The sequence below is a fragment of the Rhopalosiphum maidis genome, chromosome 2 (genome assembly GCF_003676215.2).
Source record: "Rhopalosiphum maidis isolate BTI-1 chromosome 2, ASM367621v3, whole genome shotgun sequence".
Lineage (NCBI taxonomy): Eukaryota > Metazoa > Arthropoda > Insecta > Hemiptera > Aphididae > Rhopalosiphum > Rhopalosiphum maidis.
In genome coordinates, this window is record NC_040878.1 from 54,622,315 (window position 1) to 54,639,531 (window position 17,217).

The following is a 17,217-nucleotide window of genomic DNA, read 5'->3' on the forward strand; positions in this document are numbered from 1 at the left end:
TCGAAAACTAATATTGAACGTAAAAGTAATTATAGCGCGGTCAAATCGTATTCTGTGAACCATTTTATATTTTTTCTCCGGCCAATTTATCAAAGAACCACAAAACTTACAACTAGTGAAAATTAAATTTGTCATGTGTGTTATTATTACTCTTATTATATTAGAATTAAATAAAAAAATTAATAACATTTCACAATATTCTTTATTGCTTGATTACTATTTGAACTAAATGTTTTTTTTACATTCAAGGAGCATAGTGGCATATCAATATTTTCGCAATATCAATACCAATATAGAGGTACCTAAGTAATCGATAAGCAATGTGGTCTGTTTCGTAGTTTTATATAAAAAATAAAAAATTATAACTGTACGGACCTTACTTTTACGTTCACTTTAGATCGAATACACAAAAATAAAATAATAACAAATACTTTAATAAAAACAAGTCTTTGCCTATAATATACCTATATAATATTGAGTAATATATATATGGTAATTGAAACTACCGTTCAGCGCGGCCGTTTCTAAATAATAATCCTACATTTTCTATTGATAATATCACCGCACCGAATTCTCACCAACGTATAACACTTCCTAAATAAAGCCTATAGTTTATAATAATATTCATATATTACATATTCATGAGTAGGTATTATCATCGAATATAAAGTACTAGTAAATATTCTTAATATAGTATATTTTTACTCAACGACATTACATACTATAGGCTCGTGAATTGATAGCCTACACATTACTCGTATAACAAAATAATAATAATAATAATATATTATGTAGGTAACTATGTGTTTTAACATTTTGTCGCGTGCGCGTATTTAAATACAAGGATGGTCAGAACCCAACGTTGTAACGGTTAAGGTCAACCACTCGTCTAGCCCGCATTTCCATTATACATTTCCGCACACACACATAGGTACCCTGTACAAAAATTGCCATTCGTTCCATACACATGATACTATATGTGTGCGTACGCTACTGTGGGCCCCCTCGTATTTAGTTTCGTTTTGTTTTGTTTTTTTTTTTTTTTATCATTTAATACGACCCAATTCGAGAAACTGTAAACGTGATATTTAAATGATATATACACTGGGGCCCAGTTGTCATTGTACATGAAAATATTTTACGATTATATTATTATATTTTATAATATTATGACATACCGTATGCACTTCTCGCCGTACGTGTATCGTGTTAGTATCATTACGTATATTCGTTTCAACGCCGCCACGCGCCGCCGGAAAGATATATTTTAATGCGCCATATTTAATTCAAAAATGTCTAAGACATTGCCCAGTGTATAATATTATTTAATAATATACACGCGCACCACACATAATAAATAGCGAAGCGTGTGCAGGAAAACGTTCAGTTTTCCCTTCCCAAACGGGTCAAGTGCTCGAAATGATTTCCGGATGGTTAAACGCATAAACCCGCGCGCCGCCCACACCGCCGCCATCGCGGGCAAACGAAACGAAATGCGCGCGACCAAATTTCAACGAAATTGATCTCCACAAACATAAATCTAGAAAGTTTAATCATAGTTCTTCTGCGTGAAGCTTGCAACGAATTTATATGATTATTATTCGCGTTTGACCAGAAAAGCGCACACTTGGAAAATATTCCGTAACCGCACGTTTATTTGATATGATAACATACTTTACGTTATAACTTATAATTAGCCTATAATTATAATCTACAAATAATAAAATTATAATATGTTATTTGTATTTATTATCACGGCGCGCATGATAGGATATCGTATTTTTTCTTCGATCCACTAGTCACGCTACTATATAAGTGGTCCCATCTTTTATTATTTTATCATCAATATTAATAGTCTATAAAGCCGATTGCTTCATTAACCCAGTTCCGTTCATTAACGTTTGTACTAATTTCTATGTCCTATAATGATTCAACTAAATGACCATAATTCTAATACATAATATATTATATATTATCATAGGTACTCAATTAATTTTCTAAGTAACTAAATAACTGCAAATTTAGATCTTTAGTGTATATTATACAGTGTTATCTTAATACAGGCAAATCACTGTCATTCATACAATTCGTTTTCAAGTATTAAAAAAGCTCCAGTTCGTATATTATAAATTATTAATACCAGCTATCGTGTATTGGCAGTCATTACAAAGATATTATGGTAACGAAAAATATTCAATTTTACATCATCCAGTTTTGAAATCCAAAAATAAATTCAGTATTAACAACTAATAAAGCATGTGAAGTAATAAATACCTCTAAGAAATTTAGTCTAAATTACCTAAACAAAGTAGATGAAATTTTTTATTGTATAATAAATAATGGACATTATGAGTATATATATAAATATAAATAGTATACACTTATTAACAATCCCAAACTAGTACGTAATCCTTTAAATCACATGCAATCCAGCTAAATTTTAATTTTTTTTCACTCTTATTACATTTACCCGATGCTCTCTACCCTAGTCTCATCATTATAAATGATTGAGTAGACATATATTTTGATTGATGTCAAAAGAAGTTTTCAGCTGTACGTTTTATTATTATTATGCAAATAAAAACTTTACTGCAGTCTCCCAGATATCATTGATTATTCAGTCAATTATAATTTCAGTAATCGAATCAATACAGGACATAATATTATAAATTATAATATACAAATTAAAATATTATATATAAACACTATTTTATTACAAATTTATACATTATCTGTGTGTATAATATTATATTCTGTATATAATATATTCATTATAGTTATACATATTATAGTAGAAAAAGTATGTGTAAATGTTTTTAATTACTTCGAAATTAGTAAAATTAAATCGAATTATTTCATAATAACACATGTAATCAATTCAAAATTTTTAAAATGTTGAGAGATATTCAAAAAATAGAAAAAAATAAACTGATAGTAGATGTTATATTTAAATTCATAAATCATCAAAAGTTAAATATTCGATCAGGTGAAAGTCTTAAAAAGGATGGATATTATTTATGTATATTTCTTTGCCCAAAGCATAAATCTACAAAACCTATTTGAGCTATTTTTTTACATTTACATAAAAATATATGACATTATGAAAAACCTAAATATACAATAAATAATTCACAGAACTAATAATGTAATATTTAACATTTTTTTATAAATCCATTAAGTTTATAGATAAAACATTATAATATCGCCAGTTTTCTTAACCTACAAATATTTATACTGTAAATTAAATACAATTTTTTAATATATTATTGTAAAAACGAATGCTACAAATACAATAAAATGCCTAAATACATAATACCCTTATAAGTTAACAACCATCACGTTGCTAAGTTAAGCTGCACAAGTTATAATACTTCCAACTAGGTGTATAATTCATTATTAAGCCAAGTTTTCAAGTGATATTAAGAACTTGTGATACGACATTTTTGCTATAAAAGTATAGTTTAGTATATAGACACTAGTTCACCATATTATTTTATAATACAAATAAAATACTCTAAATAGTATAAGTATATCACGTATCAACATTTTTCGATTATAATTTTGAAACGTTAATGTCAAGAATAGTCCATTAAAAAAAGATCTAGAAAAATATTTTTCCTGTTTTATCAACGATCTTAAAGAAGTTTTTTTACTTAAAATGTATTTAATTTATAAACACAAAAATTCGAATAACTCATACAATTATATTTTATTAGATGTTGTACAAAATAAAATGTTCAACTTATTATACAGAGAATTAACCACAACGCGTGACGTTACTTTGCGTGTTCTATAATCTGTAATGTTTTTTTACAGTGTATTATGGTTTAAATAGAGAGGCACGAGGATTGATGGAGTGCAAAAAAACGTTCCGCTTTGACATACCATTTTTTTTTTTTATATTCCATAAATTTACCCATCAATTTTAAAATCTGAATAATTCTTTAGTGTACACATTATACACGGTTGTAAATAAATAATAAAATATCACATTTTATCCCCTCGTTTTTAATGATTTTATTCATAATAATGGAATATCATTTTATACCATAATAACCAGATTACCAAAAGTGTCAATAGCACCGTAAAATAAATGGAAAACTATAGTACGTCTCTCTTTCATTTTAATAATGGTACGTAGGTTGTTAAATATTGATAAAAAAGTATATCAACAAAGTTACCAGATTAATGACTACATATTTACGGATTAACTAAGCTGGTCAATAATTTGGTCAATCGTCATAGAAATTAACTTTAAAACATTGAGTTACCAAAATATTTAACGTTCGTAGTAAACTATAAGTTACTACCTATGACATTGTCGATAATTACTTGTTGGAATATGTAAATTTGAATTTGCTATAGTTTAATATTCAACACCAGCAATACCGAAAATTCCAACGGATAACGTGAAAACATAACAAAAGCAAGATTGAGGTGATTTATGAACAGTTTTGAATTTCCAATACACTTAATTTCCTTCAATGTATGCGTGACACACATATTTAAAGGTGCGTGCACTATACTAACCAATGGACAGGATAAAAAACATACATCAAGAAAATATAATATATGGCAATAAATATTTTAGACTATAGACGACTGTGATATTGTAATTAGTTAGATAATTCTATACCTAATTATTATCATTAAGATTATGAAAAATATCATAATATTATCAACAAGCCTCAATATTTGTTTTCCAGAACGCCCCAAATGAAAAAAAAAGGTTTCTAATTGTATATTACCTAAAATATAATCATTGTTATTTGAATTTCGGTATCAAAATTTTCTCTATTTTGTAAAAATAAAGAATGAAGATACTCTGCTATTTTTAACAATTTACCTATATTTGTTTATTTTTAATACAGTTTTGTTTGACGAAGTAGTCTATAAAGGTTTGTTAGGAATTTATTTATTGCATTTCAACAACTATGTTGACTATTTATAAAACCAAATATATTTTTTAATACTACTTGATAAAAATTAATATTAAGTAAGTTTATATTTATTTAATGTATTAAATATATTTATATGAAAACTACATCCTCCCTTCCTAAATATTATAATATCATATTGTATGTCCCTGTATGTCAATCATATTAAAAACGTACAAGTAAATAAAAGGACAAACAATTTCTACAATAACTATTGTATTTTAATTATATTTTTAATTCCACTAAAATTACTTATTTTTTTAAATGAATAAAATACATACTTAAATTCCTTCAAAATACTGTTTTATAATAACTAAAATTATTATGAATATTTTATTTGTATATATACGTCTAAAATAAAATTATTGATTATAGTCTATTATAAAAAAATATTATAGAGTACATAATACATTTCATTTTATTGAACTTATTAAAAGTTGTTATTAAACTCCGATTACTTTCGAGTTTCAACTATATATACGTATTGTACTTATTTAGTTATTTAGTATTGTAACATGGCTGTATGTAATTATTTATATTTTACATATTAGATAGAATACTGTACGCTTTACCTACTTAATACTACACCTGTAATAATAACTACTTGTCAAAATTAAAGTGTTTTATTTTTATTTTTAAAAATTAAGCCTTAATTTATAAGTCAAATTATTAGCCTATTCCATTAGATTATTTTTTCGAAAAAATATTGCCAAATCAGTAAATAGGTTTTTAATTAATGCTAATATTTAAAAAAAAAAAGCAATAAAAATATTAAAAGTACTCACATTCAGTTGATGAACGATCTTGTTATACGCCTTATGCCATCGCATTCTAGCCAAGTTACTTTTCTCTTCTGGAGCCGTTTGTTCTGAAGGTCTGGTCTCCTCAGTTGACAACTCTTTTTCGTCATCTAGATCCAGTTGATCATCATCTTCTTGGTCTTCAATACTATCTTGTTCTTGTTGCTGTAGCTGTTTTTGTTGTATCTGTTGTTGTTGCTGCTGCTGCTGTTGTTGTTGTTGTTGTTGTTGCTGTTGCTGCTGGTGTTGCTGTTGTTGTTGTAATTGTTGTAGTTGATGATGTTGCTGTTGCTGTGATAAAGAGGGTGGGAAATGCTTTATGGGACTGGAGAACATATCAACAGAACCGGTAGAAGCAGGAATTTCTGGTAATACCCTGGGTGATTCTGGTTCGTCATTGTGGTCCTCCACCGGTAGTAATTCATCTTGATAACTATCAGTGGATTCCTGTTGCCTTAATGTATAACCAACAGAAGATGATGTATCTTCTTTAGGTTTATACTGTTCATAACTATTTGTTTTTGACGAAGATATCTCTTGCATCCAACGTCGGTTAGACGTACTTACTGACGAAACAGCCGTTTCAAAAGATTCCTAAAATAAGAAAAAATAATAATAGCTCTTTAAATATTAATATAACAGTATTATCAATGTTGTTTTTAAATTTGTCCATGGTATAGGATCTCTAAGTAAAACTATTTAATATCTTAATTAATTTTTAAACTTAAAATGTATAATAATTTTACCAACTATTTACAAAATTTGAATCAAAATTTTTATTGTACCTATATATTTTTCTTTAATCAATTTGTATAGTTATTACAACTTTTGTCTTTTATATTGAAATATTAATCGAAATTAATGGTATTATTAATTATTACTTATTATATCTTATATAAAATAAGATAATATAATAATTTTATTTATAAATAATTATTTACTAAAATATATCTAGATAATTAAAAATAAATTAAATGTGAAACTTTCATTTCTAAATAACAATTATATATCGTAGTAATACATAATTTTATAAAACTTCTAATATTAATTCAAAATAATATTAAACTGTTTACAATATCAAAGTATTTTTCATATATTTAACAAAAACTATAATTTTAAATTTATGTTCATTAATAACTTGAACAGTTTAATACAAGAAGCTGGTTTAACCAATAATTATATAACATATGTTCATCAAAAAATGATGTAAATCAACTATTTCAATACCGGGCATAGTATTTAATGAATTTGAAACAATAGAAATCAACTAAAATGAAGACAAGTAATCTCAAACGTTTATTAATTCATGTTTATACAATTTAATTATTCATTTCTACAATTGCTAATTATCTGTGTAATTTTACATTACTGAATTTCAATTAGTTTGTGAGAGAGTTTTTCCTTTCAAACCAAAGTAATAAGAGAGCATATTTTCATTTCCGTATTTTCTGATTTGAATGCCCTTTCTATTAAATCTTTCTGATAAATATTATATTTTATTCAATTCGAATTTGTAAATAAAATAAATAAGACATTATAGATTATAATCTTAATATATATTGTGTACTGTGTCATTAATTTAACGATGTTAACTTATTTTTGTATTGATATATAATTTAAATATAAAAATTCTGGAAAATCGAATTATGGTTTACTATATACTTGAATAAATATTGTTAATATTCTAAAATATTTAATTAATTATAAGAATTACTAAAAATAATTTATTTAAAATAAAATAGGCGCTAGAAAATTATAGACTATAGAGAATAGAGATTGCACTCCGTTATAAAATGATAAGTATGTATAGTGAATCAGTTATCATTCTTTATATAAGCAAACACGTATACTGAAATATGTGTTATAATTGTTAAGAACTTTAAATCTAAAATTTATTGTAGTGTTAATGTTTATAGTATGAAATATGTATATTAAAATTTAAAAAGAAATTATGGGTATAAAAATACAAATTGTGTTGAAATTATACAACAAAAAATATTTAAATTATTATATCCTTTTTTTTAAAGTTTTAATCTTGCAGTGTTAACACTTACATAATATAAAATTAATTAACTATATGAATTATTATAATTATAACTCATAAATCATTATACAATTTACACATTGATACATTATACGAAATAAACTTACTATAACCATTTCATTCGGATAAAAAATGATTTTAAATACTTTTAATAATATGATTATAACGAAATTAAATTCTTAGAAATATTCAAATTTTATATTTTTATAAACGAAGAAGGATAGTTTTTAAATTTATAATGTCATATATTTTCTTTAATATATTTATATAACTTTAAAAGTACCTAAAAAATATCAACTGACCATAAATACGACTACTAACTTACATAAAAAACCTTACAATTTAATCATAGCAATCTGAGTGTAGTTTATATTGATTTTTGGAAAAAAATATACAAAATAAATAACAAAATAATATTTAAACTATCAATAAATTCACTCTTCAAATTTCAAATATTAAGTTTAAAAATATTCTCTGAATAAAATGATGATCTAAAATTTCTCTATATTATAATGAAAATAATATACTGACAACCAATTAAATATTTATTTATAATTAAATACATAGATAGACTTTTATTAAAAAAATTTAAATAATGAACATTTTATCATAATATTAAAATAAAACTAATATTTTTTAAATATTAATTCAATATAAAAATATTATGTAGTAAAATAAACTGTTGGATAAATCAACCGATAAGAAAATATTTAAATCACTGGAAAATGTTATGGAAAATAAAATATCTACTAAAATAAAGATGTATACAAAATATATATTAAATATGTAATACATAAGTTTTTTCATACTAATTTATTGATTTGATATATTTGATATATTTGAAATATTTGAAATTGCATAAACTCAAATTTATATAAATTATATATAAGTAGGTAATAATTCTTTGAATTACCTTCAATACACACTTCACTTAAAAGCTGAATATATTGAACAAATATTAGTAAATAGTAATTGTTTTTTTTTTAATTTCCAAAATAATTATTGTCATTATTATTCATTTTTCTTATAATAGATCTGGTCAGATAGAAATGCCCTGCAATACCTCTATAATCAAAAAAACCTACCTAAAAAGCAAGTGATAAAAGTACTTTTAAAATTATGAACAAATTTAATCCTTTAAAACATCATACATCAAATGTTTAAATTACCTAATAAAATTTTCAGACCATATTTTAGGTATTTATTAATTGTTTATGAAAAACTACAAATCTTATTTGTTAAATATTAACTTTAAAAAAGTTATTGGACTATTAGAGTATAATATAAAAAATAAAAATATTTATTATATTGAAAATATAATTCTTTCATAATATTTCTTATCAAAAGTATTAAAAACGATTGGTCACAAAATATTATTTACAATTGTATTACTAACATTTTAGCTACCTAGTACCAATTTGAAAAATTTATTTTTCATAATTTATACCATGGTAAAATACTTTTATAAATTCTTTTAAAAATTATCCTTGGTTTTCGTCGATCAAGGTTTAAAAATGATGATCAATCAACTTCAACAAATATAATATATACCTACTATGATCAAACGTATGTTAAAATGCCTAAAGATATTTTAAAACTAACTATACTTAATAACTAAATAAGATGTATCGATCACCTCTTTATGATCTTCTTGTGATTCTGCTGAATCGTTGTGTTGTTGAAAAAAACTTCTGGGATTTTCTAAATGCTTCACTGTTCTTTGATAAAACTTCATAAATGTATCCCTACGGTTAAATCCCTCGGTCTCTTCTTTTTTATCATTAATTATATCTCCTTGACTTTCATATTCGTTATTCGTGTTAGTTAAATTCATTGAATTATTTTGTGCATACTGTTTTTCGTGTTGTAAGTTAACGTTATCGTTATAATATCCATCATCATATTCTTCAAATTGCTCTTTATTTATAGTTTCTGTGTATGTATAGTCACCATCTTTATGATCCAATGAACTGGACCTCTGATCAATGCTAGCTCTTCGCTGAATTTTTTGATAAGTTTGTGGCAATGAAGGCGATTGCTTAATACGAGAGTGAGGAATTTGAGGTAACATTTTTTTGGTACCCGATACCTGTTCGTTATAATAAGAATTTGAGTAATAATCCATATAAGGTATCTTTTTAGTGGGTATTTCAGGAAGTTGTTTATGCCTTTGAGCTGGAACAGCTGGTGATGATACTTCATAAGGAATTTCATTGTAATGACGATCTTCATAACTTTGGTTCGGTGAAAAATAAACCTAAAAAACAAATTGCATATAATAAAATACAAAAAAGTATAAATATAAATAATTTATTTTAATAATACACTTTATTATATAATGCAGTGGTTCCCAAACTTTTTATTTGTGCGGACCACCAATTTTGTAAAAAAACCTTTGAAGCCAACTAATTACTAATAGCACACCTATATACGTATGAATATAATAAATATAATATTATTAGGTATATATTATAATAAAAGTATATAATAAATAATAATATTATTTTAAATATATAGGCACATAAGTAATTTTAATATTATATATGATCCACGACCCAGTTCTACACAAGTGAGCCCATGGGTTGGGAACCGCTGGTATAATACATTAAGAATTAATAACGTTTCAATATAATATAATTATAAGCCAATAATTATTTATTTTACATATGTTTTTTTTTTTTTTGTTATAATACACGATAAATTATCGATAAGATGCTTCGATATTTTAAATTGAAGGTGGTTTTTGATATAAAATTTAATCTAGTTTTTACTTTATACAATTCAAATTTAAAAATTCTTCCAGTACTTATTTTTATAATTGAGAAAACAAATAAAAAAATTAAAGAAAAATGTAATCTAATTTTCGATAAAATAATAAATTTTTATATTATTGTCATAAAATGAATGATAAAATTATCAAAATAGTTCAACTATTGTTAATTTAATAATAGAAAAAGAAATTTTCAATTTTTCAAATATTTTGTAAATGTAGATTAAAAATAATTTTCTGAATATAAATGCTTATACATTTAAACAAAGCTTACAATAAATTGTTATATAAAATTAAAAAATATCGAAAATCTATAGCGACAATAATTTTTTATTATTTATAATTAATTTTGTAATTTATTAGAAATTCATAAAAATGTTTGTTTTTATATCTAAGATTTAAAAAATTAATACATTATTCTTAACAGTTTTTAACTATGTATAAAAATGAAAAATAATTTTAATGGACAGCCAAATCAATTTTTATGAGCATTTCAAAAATAAAAAATAATAAATACCTACTTGAAATATCTATAAAATTTTTATAGTACCTATCATTTTTAAAATATTTTAACTCCTTTTTAACTATCTATAGGCATTACAACTTTTAAATCTTTTTTAGTTTTTTTTTACTGATAAGAAAATTATTAGCTGGGTCAAGAGTCTTGAAAATTTATTATAAGATCCTATATAAGTTATTCTTATGTATTTTAAGTTAGAATTTTGACAAATTTCGGTAAAATCACAAAAAAATTCAAAGTATTTTGTAGTTACAAATATATCAAAACCTATTTTTGTATCTAAGTTTTGATAATGTTATACAAGATTCTTCAAAAGTAGTTTATATTGAAACCATAAAATATAAAAAATGTGTATTGTTAATTATATTATATATATTTTATAGATATTTTAATTTCCAAAATGAATGAAATTACTTATATAAATGATAATATATATTAATTATTTTTTTACCAATAATTTAAAAATGTTATTTATGGGAACTTAAAAATGTATGTATTTTATACTATTTTGACTTTCACTATACGCAATAATACTTTATATATTTTAAAATATTATTTATTTATATGTACTATAATTCAATTTCTACTTTTTACTGTATTTTCAAAAAAATTTTATTAAGTTTTAAGTTATATAAGTTGATTAATATGATTAATACGGTATAAATACATACTATTTTAATAATTCAATACTAATATAATAAATGCAATATTTTCAGAAAAAATTATATCCATCTACTATGATACTACAAAAGTATAAAGTAAAATAAATTACTTAAATAGCAATGCTAAAAAATATATCCCATTGTGATATAGGCTAGTAGACTATTTTCGCTCAAAATCGTTTTTCGTATCCAATAATCATTTAATTATTTTATTCAAATTTAACACACCTATAATACAATAGAACGATATCCACTTGCCTGCTTTTTTTAATACTAAATACAAACATTACCTTGTACTATGATAAACTTAAATGAAAAAATTATTTTTATCATCTTTCTATCAATATCAGTTATAATTTTTATAAACTATTTTATTATTACTAAAATTAAGTTATTTTTATAATTTAAACATTTTAAACAGTATATTATGTTTTTGAACTTAAAGTTTAAGAAAAATAAGTACAATTAACTACATAATTAAAAAATTAATTTTAAAAATTAATTAAATATTTAATTTCTTAAAAATCAATTATGTAACAATATCTACCAAACAATTTAAATTATAATATTTCATTATTGTTACTTAATACTCCTATTGTTCTTTATTTTAAAATTAAAAATGTTACTAAAATATATTTATTTACATTAGATTGACTATATTTATTAAACAACTTTATAATAGATTGACCTGTATCTTTTCACTTGAATAATATAAATTATCTTCATTTAAATACAATATAAATCCAAATTTTAAAGATAAGATAATTGTTAATAATAACAATTATTAAACTAAATTGAATAAAATACATCACTATTTTAAATTAATAACGAATTTCGATTACTAAATATTCAAAAAATTATACTATTGAAAATAGATTATAATATTAACAATTTATCGTAATTATAATAAATATTTAATTAAAACAAAATTTTAGTTCATAATAAACAAAGAATATTTTGATATTTCTAAAAATTTAAAATATGTTTTTCACCTATTTTCGCCTATTTTTAAAATATTAATTTTGTATAAATATACACTAGATACCAATTATATTAATAACAATAGATTAATTATTATTGAATACTAAAATTTATATTAATTTTTTTTAAATATACAAATTATTATATTATTATAAGTCATAATCAATATACCTGTGACCTACATACCCTTATTCGTCTATTAACAAATATAATTGGATAAATATGTGCGAAGCGTATTTTTATTGGACTCAAAAGTCAAAAAATACAATTTAACATCACACCTTACTCATTTTTTCTACCCTGTAAACTAACAATAAACACAAACCTATATTCAATTGCTTTTTTAGTAAATGTACAAAAAATAGTAGTTTCCCAGTTTTCAAAAATATTTTTTATTGATTTTACTACCTCTTCGTTTTCTTCGTCGATTTCTTGCTGAACGGGGTATGTGGTTTTTAGCTGTTGAGTGTCACTACTCGACCCAGGCGAATAGTAGTACTCTCCAACACCCCCACCATCCCATTGACTATCTTCCTCCTTTTGATCCGCATAACTATAACTACACACACAAAAGTATATCATAAGTTTTACTTAAGTTGATAAGCAATATTTGAAAGTTGTTTTACCTATTATCATAGTTGTAAATTTCTTCGTTGGGTCCATCGTTGTAATATTTTTCTGGTCCATATGGAATAACTTGTTCACAATTTCTAGAAAATAAAAACAAAAACTAAATTACCTATAAATAAATAAATTTACCAACCTAATGTATGGTTGAATATAATAAATTAATAAATTTGAATAATTAATGAATAACAAGACAATATTTATTTAATATGATATTATAATGTTTTATTATTTTCACTATTATATTACTTTTTTATTAAGTACAGAAAGAAAATGAAAAAACATTTTTTTAAAGTTTAGTAAAATATTTTATATGATATCCCGAATTCTGATAAAGTAAAAAATGTGTTATCCCATAAAATTTATTATTTATCCTAGATAACAATAAAATTATTGTTGATATTAAACTGAATTTTACGATCAATAAAAAATAATAATAGAATTATTCAAAATTTTGTTTGACAAAAAATATTAATCGTTCTGGTATTTAAATTAATTCCTATAATTTAAGTTGATACTCGAACAGAAAATGTTTAAATGTATATTGGACTACTGGTTTATAAATGAAACAGTTTTTATATTTTGATTCAAATAATATTTAGTTATTATATATTTTAGATTATCATTATTCAGCCCTGATAGTTCACAACAACGGAAAAGTATTATCTTTTAATATTTAAATTTTTCACGATAGATAACCATTTAAAACTTAAAATTCGATACTTTTTTTAATAAATATGAAAACATTTTAAATACTGTGTAGGTATTATATATTGTTAGAATAATGATTTTTTTCCAAATAGACAAAAGTAATTCTAATTTAAAAATTAATTCTTAAAAATAATTAAGTAACTTACTGTTTATTGTCATAAGGTTCAAATTGGTCCCTATTATCATAATATTCTTCATAGTAAGTCGGTCGGTACAAAGCCGATTGTCTTTCCAAACTTGACCTCCGGTCTAAAAATATTAAAATAAAACATCTAACGTACAATAAAAGTAATGTAATTTAAACATACTTTTATTTGCTTTACGTTGATGGTATTTAGAAATATGCTTTTTACAAGAATGTCTGGAAGAAGTGGGAAATTGTTCTTGGTCGAGGAATGTTGTTGAAGACCCTTCATCATACCATTCACTGGTTCCTATTTTATAGTCATTTTTTCGCCTGCACATTATTGTTGTTTATTATCAATAAAACATTATAAATAACATCCTTATACCATTAAATTATATTACCTTTTGTGGTCTTTATAATTGTTTGGCCTACTATTATAATAAAGATCATCCTCTGGTATCCTCCTTTCTTCATATCTTTGAGAATCGTATAAATGTTGACTACCCGCTGAGCTTTCTAAAATTATGAAAAAATAAATAAAAATAATTATTTTATTTTAAAATTAGACAACTTTTCATTATATATTATAAAAATAGAATTCAATATTATACTACTTAATCATTTTATATTAAATGAAAATTTACTTGAAAATTATTTTTTTATAAATTAAACTATTCTAAGTAGTATTATTTGTATAAAAGCTTTTACGAAAACTTCTACACAACTGAACTTAATAATAGTCATTATTATGAAATGATATATTATATGAGCAGATGTTTAAATAAATTAGCTTATTTTAAAATTAAAATGATAAGAGTTATAAATCAGGTCTATTATCGAGAGAATGCACAAGTTATAATAATAAGTTTATAAACTAGATTAGTAGACTGATAAAAAATATTTGTTATGTTTATATAAAATATAAATTTAAAGTTTTGATTTGAAATTTAACGAAGATTGGAAGAATACAAGATTATTATATTTTCCTTAGAAGAAATATAAATAAAATACTTTGAAAATTTAAAAAACTAGTTAAGAACTATAATAAAATTTAAATACACGACGAATAAATATGAGAAAACTAGACATTTACCGATAACAATAATACATTTTGCTTAAACTTTATGCTAGCCTAAAAAAGGTCTTTTGAAAAATATTTTCTAGAAAAAAAAATATTAACATTTATGCAATAAAAATTTTAAAAAAATATATCGTGTTTATAAATTACTATGATTAATGTTCTACATTTTATAATAATTTAATAATAATAAATATTAATTTCCTATTTTCCAATTTTCTCAAATACCATAAAAAAATAAAAAAATAATGCAACAAATTGTTTTAAAATACTTGTATTTGGATGATCTGGACTACTGCAAGGACTCATTTCTAATTGATCGGCAAGATTTCTAAACTGAGAAGCTGAGGAATTTGCTTGTTGCTGACATATTGGATAATTAAAATCACTTGTATAATCACTATCTTCTGAATTGCCTGCAGCTAAATTAATAATATATTAAACCATGCATTTTGTTCGTTATAAATATAAAAAAGTTACTTACACTGCCCATAATATTGAAATTGTGCTGAAACATCTTCAGATCTTGAATCTTGTTCGAAAGTGTTTAGGATTTCGAATTTTTTCTGGTAGTCCACGATATCACAGATTTCGTCATTGTCTATACACAATAAGGCTTGACCTATTATTTATATTATTATTTTGTGTATAATTTTACCCAATATCCCAAGAAATTACCCATAAGGGACAACATGTTGGAAAACTTTTTAGATATTTTTTTCGTTTTACTCTCAAAACCGAAATATTAGCTGTCATAACTAATATTCATTAAATTTGGGTGTCGATAAGGTTTCCAATCAAATTTATCAAAACTTATTTATACAAATAAAAAAAAAAAGGTAGATCTATATCCGAAATCCCCCGAGTTTGCTTCCCTGGCACATATGATGGAGTTGACAAGAACAGGTACGACCTTATTTGTCAAAGGATAAAAAAACTTTCCATCTAGCTATTTAGGTTTATTTTACTACAGTAGATCGCAATAATAGAGCAACTCTTGAAAAGCAAACATTTTGATGGATCGACAAGTACTAAAAAAATAGTTTAAGTTATCTTAGCCTATTCACTCATCCAATATTGATGCGAGAACCCAATGAAGATGATATAATATTAAATAGATTCAAACGTGTAAATCAATATTAAATTATACAAATAACAAAAGGTATTTTTTAATTTTTTTTTTAAAAATAAACCCCAATAATCGCTCAACTGTATATTATTAGGTAGGTAGTTGTTAAGCGTACCTCGCATGAGTAGGTTGCTGTGATCAATGTGATAAATTTTAATTCTATCATAAATCATTGTATACAATGAAAAATGATTTTGAGCAGAGACTGTCTGTCAGCGTATGTTTCTAAAAATATTTTATTATATACCATTTATATTGTGCTATTGGTAATTTATTTTTCTATTAGAAATGTGTTTTATTATTTTATATTATCTAATATTTTATCAGTTATGTTATTTGTATATTTTTTATATATTATAAAATTTGTAATAATAATACTATATATATATATATTATCGCTAAATATGTTTGTGTTTATATGTTTAAATCTATAAAAACATAAAATAATCTAAAGTATTAACATTACTGATAAAATAAAAACAACTATAGTATGTACCGTGTAGTATAAAAATTAAAAAGAGTTCTATGTATATACTAAATACTTTTTCCCAAATAGTAAGTCTACTCACTGTAGATTACCGAATGTGTAGTACTATTATACAACCAGATTACGGATATTGTATTATATGTACAATATTTACAAAGCCCTTTTGTATTTTTTAGTATTATGTATTAAAAAAATTTTCAATCCCATAATTCAGAAACAAAAATATCATATATATATGTAAAGTATTAACAAATTTCAATAAATAATATCATATCTATATAATATTATGGTATTTAAACGAATATATTATATCTAAATATAAAAACTAAAATAATAATCACTTA

At 23.3% G+C, this 17,217-nt stretch overlaps 1 protein-coding gene across 6 annotated transcripts in view; it reads right to left on the reverse strand.

Annotated features, from left to right (window-relative positions):
• The window catches only part of LOC113553468 (protein unc-13 homolog A), a 160,609-nt gene that overhangs the window by 120,350 nt on the left and 23,042 nt on the right, over positions 1–17,217 (reverse strand). For 2 of the 6 annotated variants that reach the window (XM_026956813.1, XM_026956814.1), the window contains 9 exons: positions 15,742–15,858; positions 15,530–15,679; positions 14,581–14,695; positions 14,361–14,509; positions 14,199–14,301; positions 13,341–13,424; positions 13,123–13,273; positions 9,418–10,038; positions 5,723–6,331 (listed from right to left, as the gene is read on the reverse strand). In XM_026956813.1, the coding sequence (XP_026812614.1) occupies positions 5,723–6,331; positions 9,418–10,038; positions 13,123–13,273; positions 13,341–13,424; positions 14,199–14,301; positions 14,361–14,509; positions 14,581–14,695; positions 15,530–15,679; positions 15,742–15,858 (2,099 nt within the window). Of the gene's footprint in view, positions 1–5,722; positions 6,332–9,417; positions 10,039–13,122; positions 13,274–13,340; positions 13,425–14,198; positions 14,302–14,360; positions 14,510–14,580; positions 14,696–15,529; positions 15,680–15,741; positions 15,880–17,217 lie in introns of all 6 variants that reach the window. The other 4 variants (XM_026956810.1, XM_026956811.1, XM_026956812.1 and 1 more) reach the window with 3 other exon arrangements.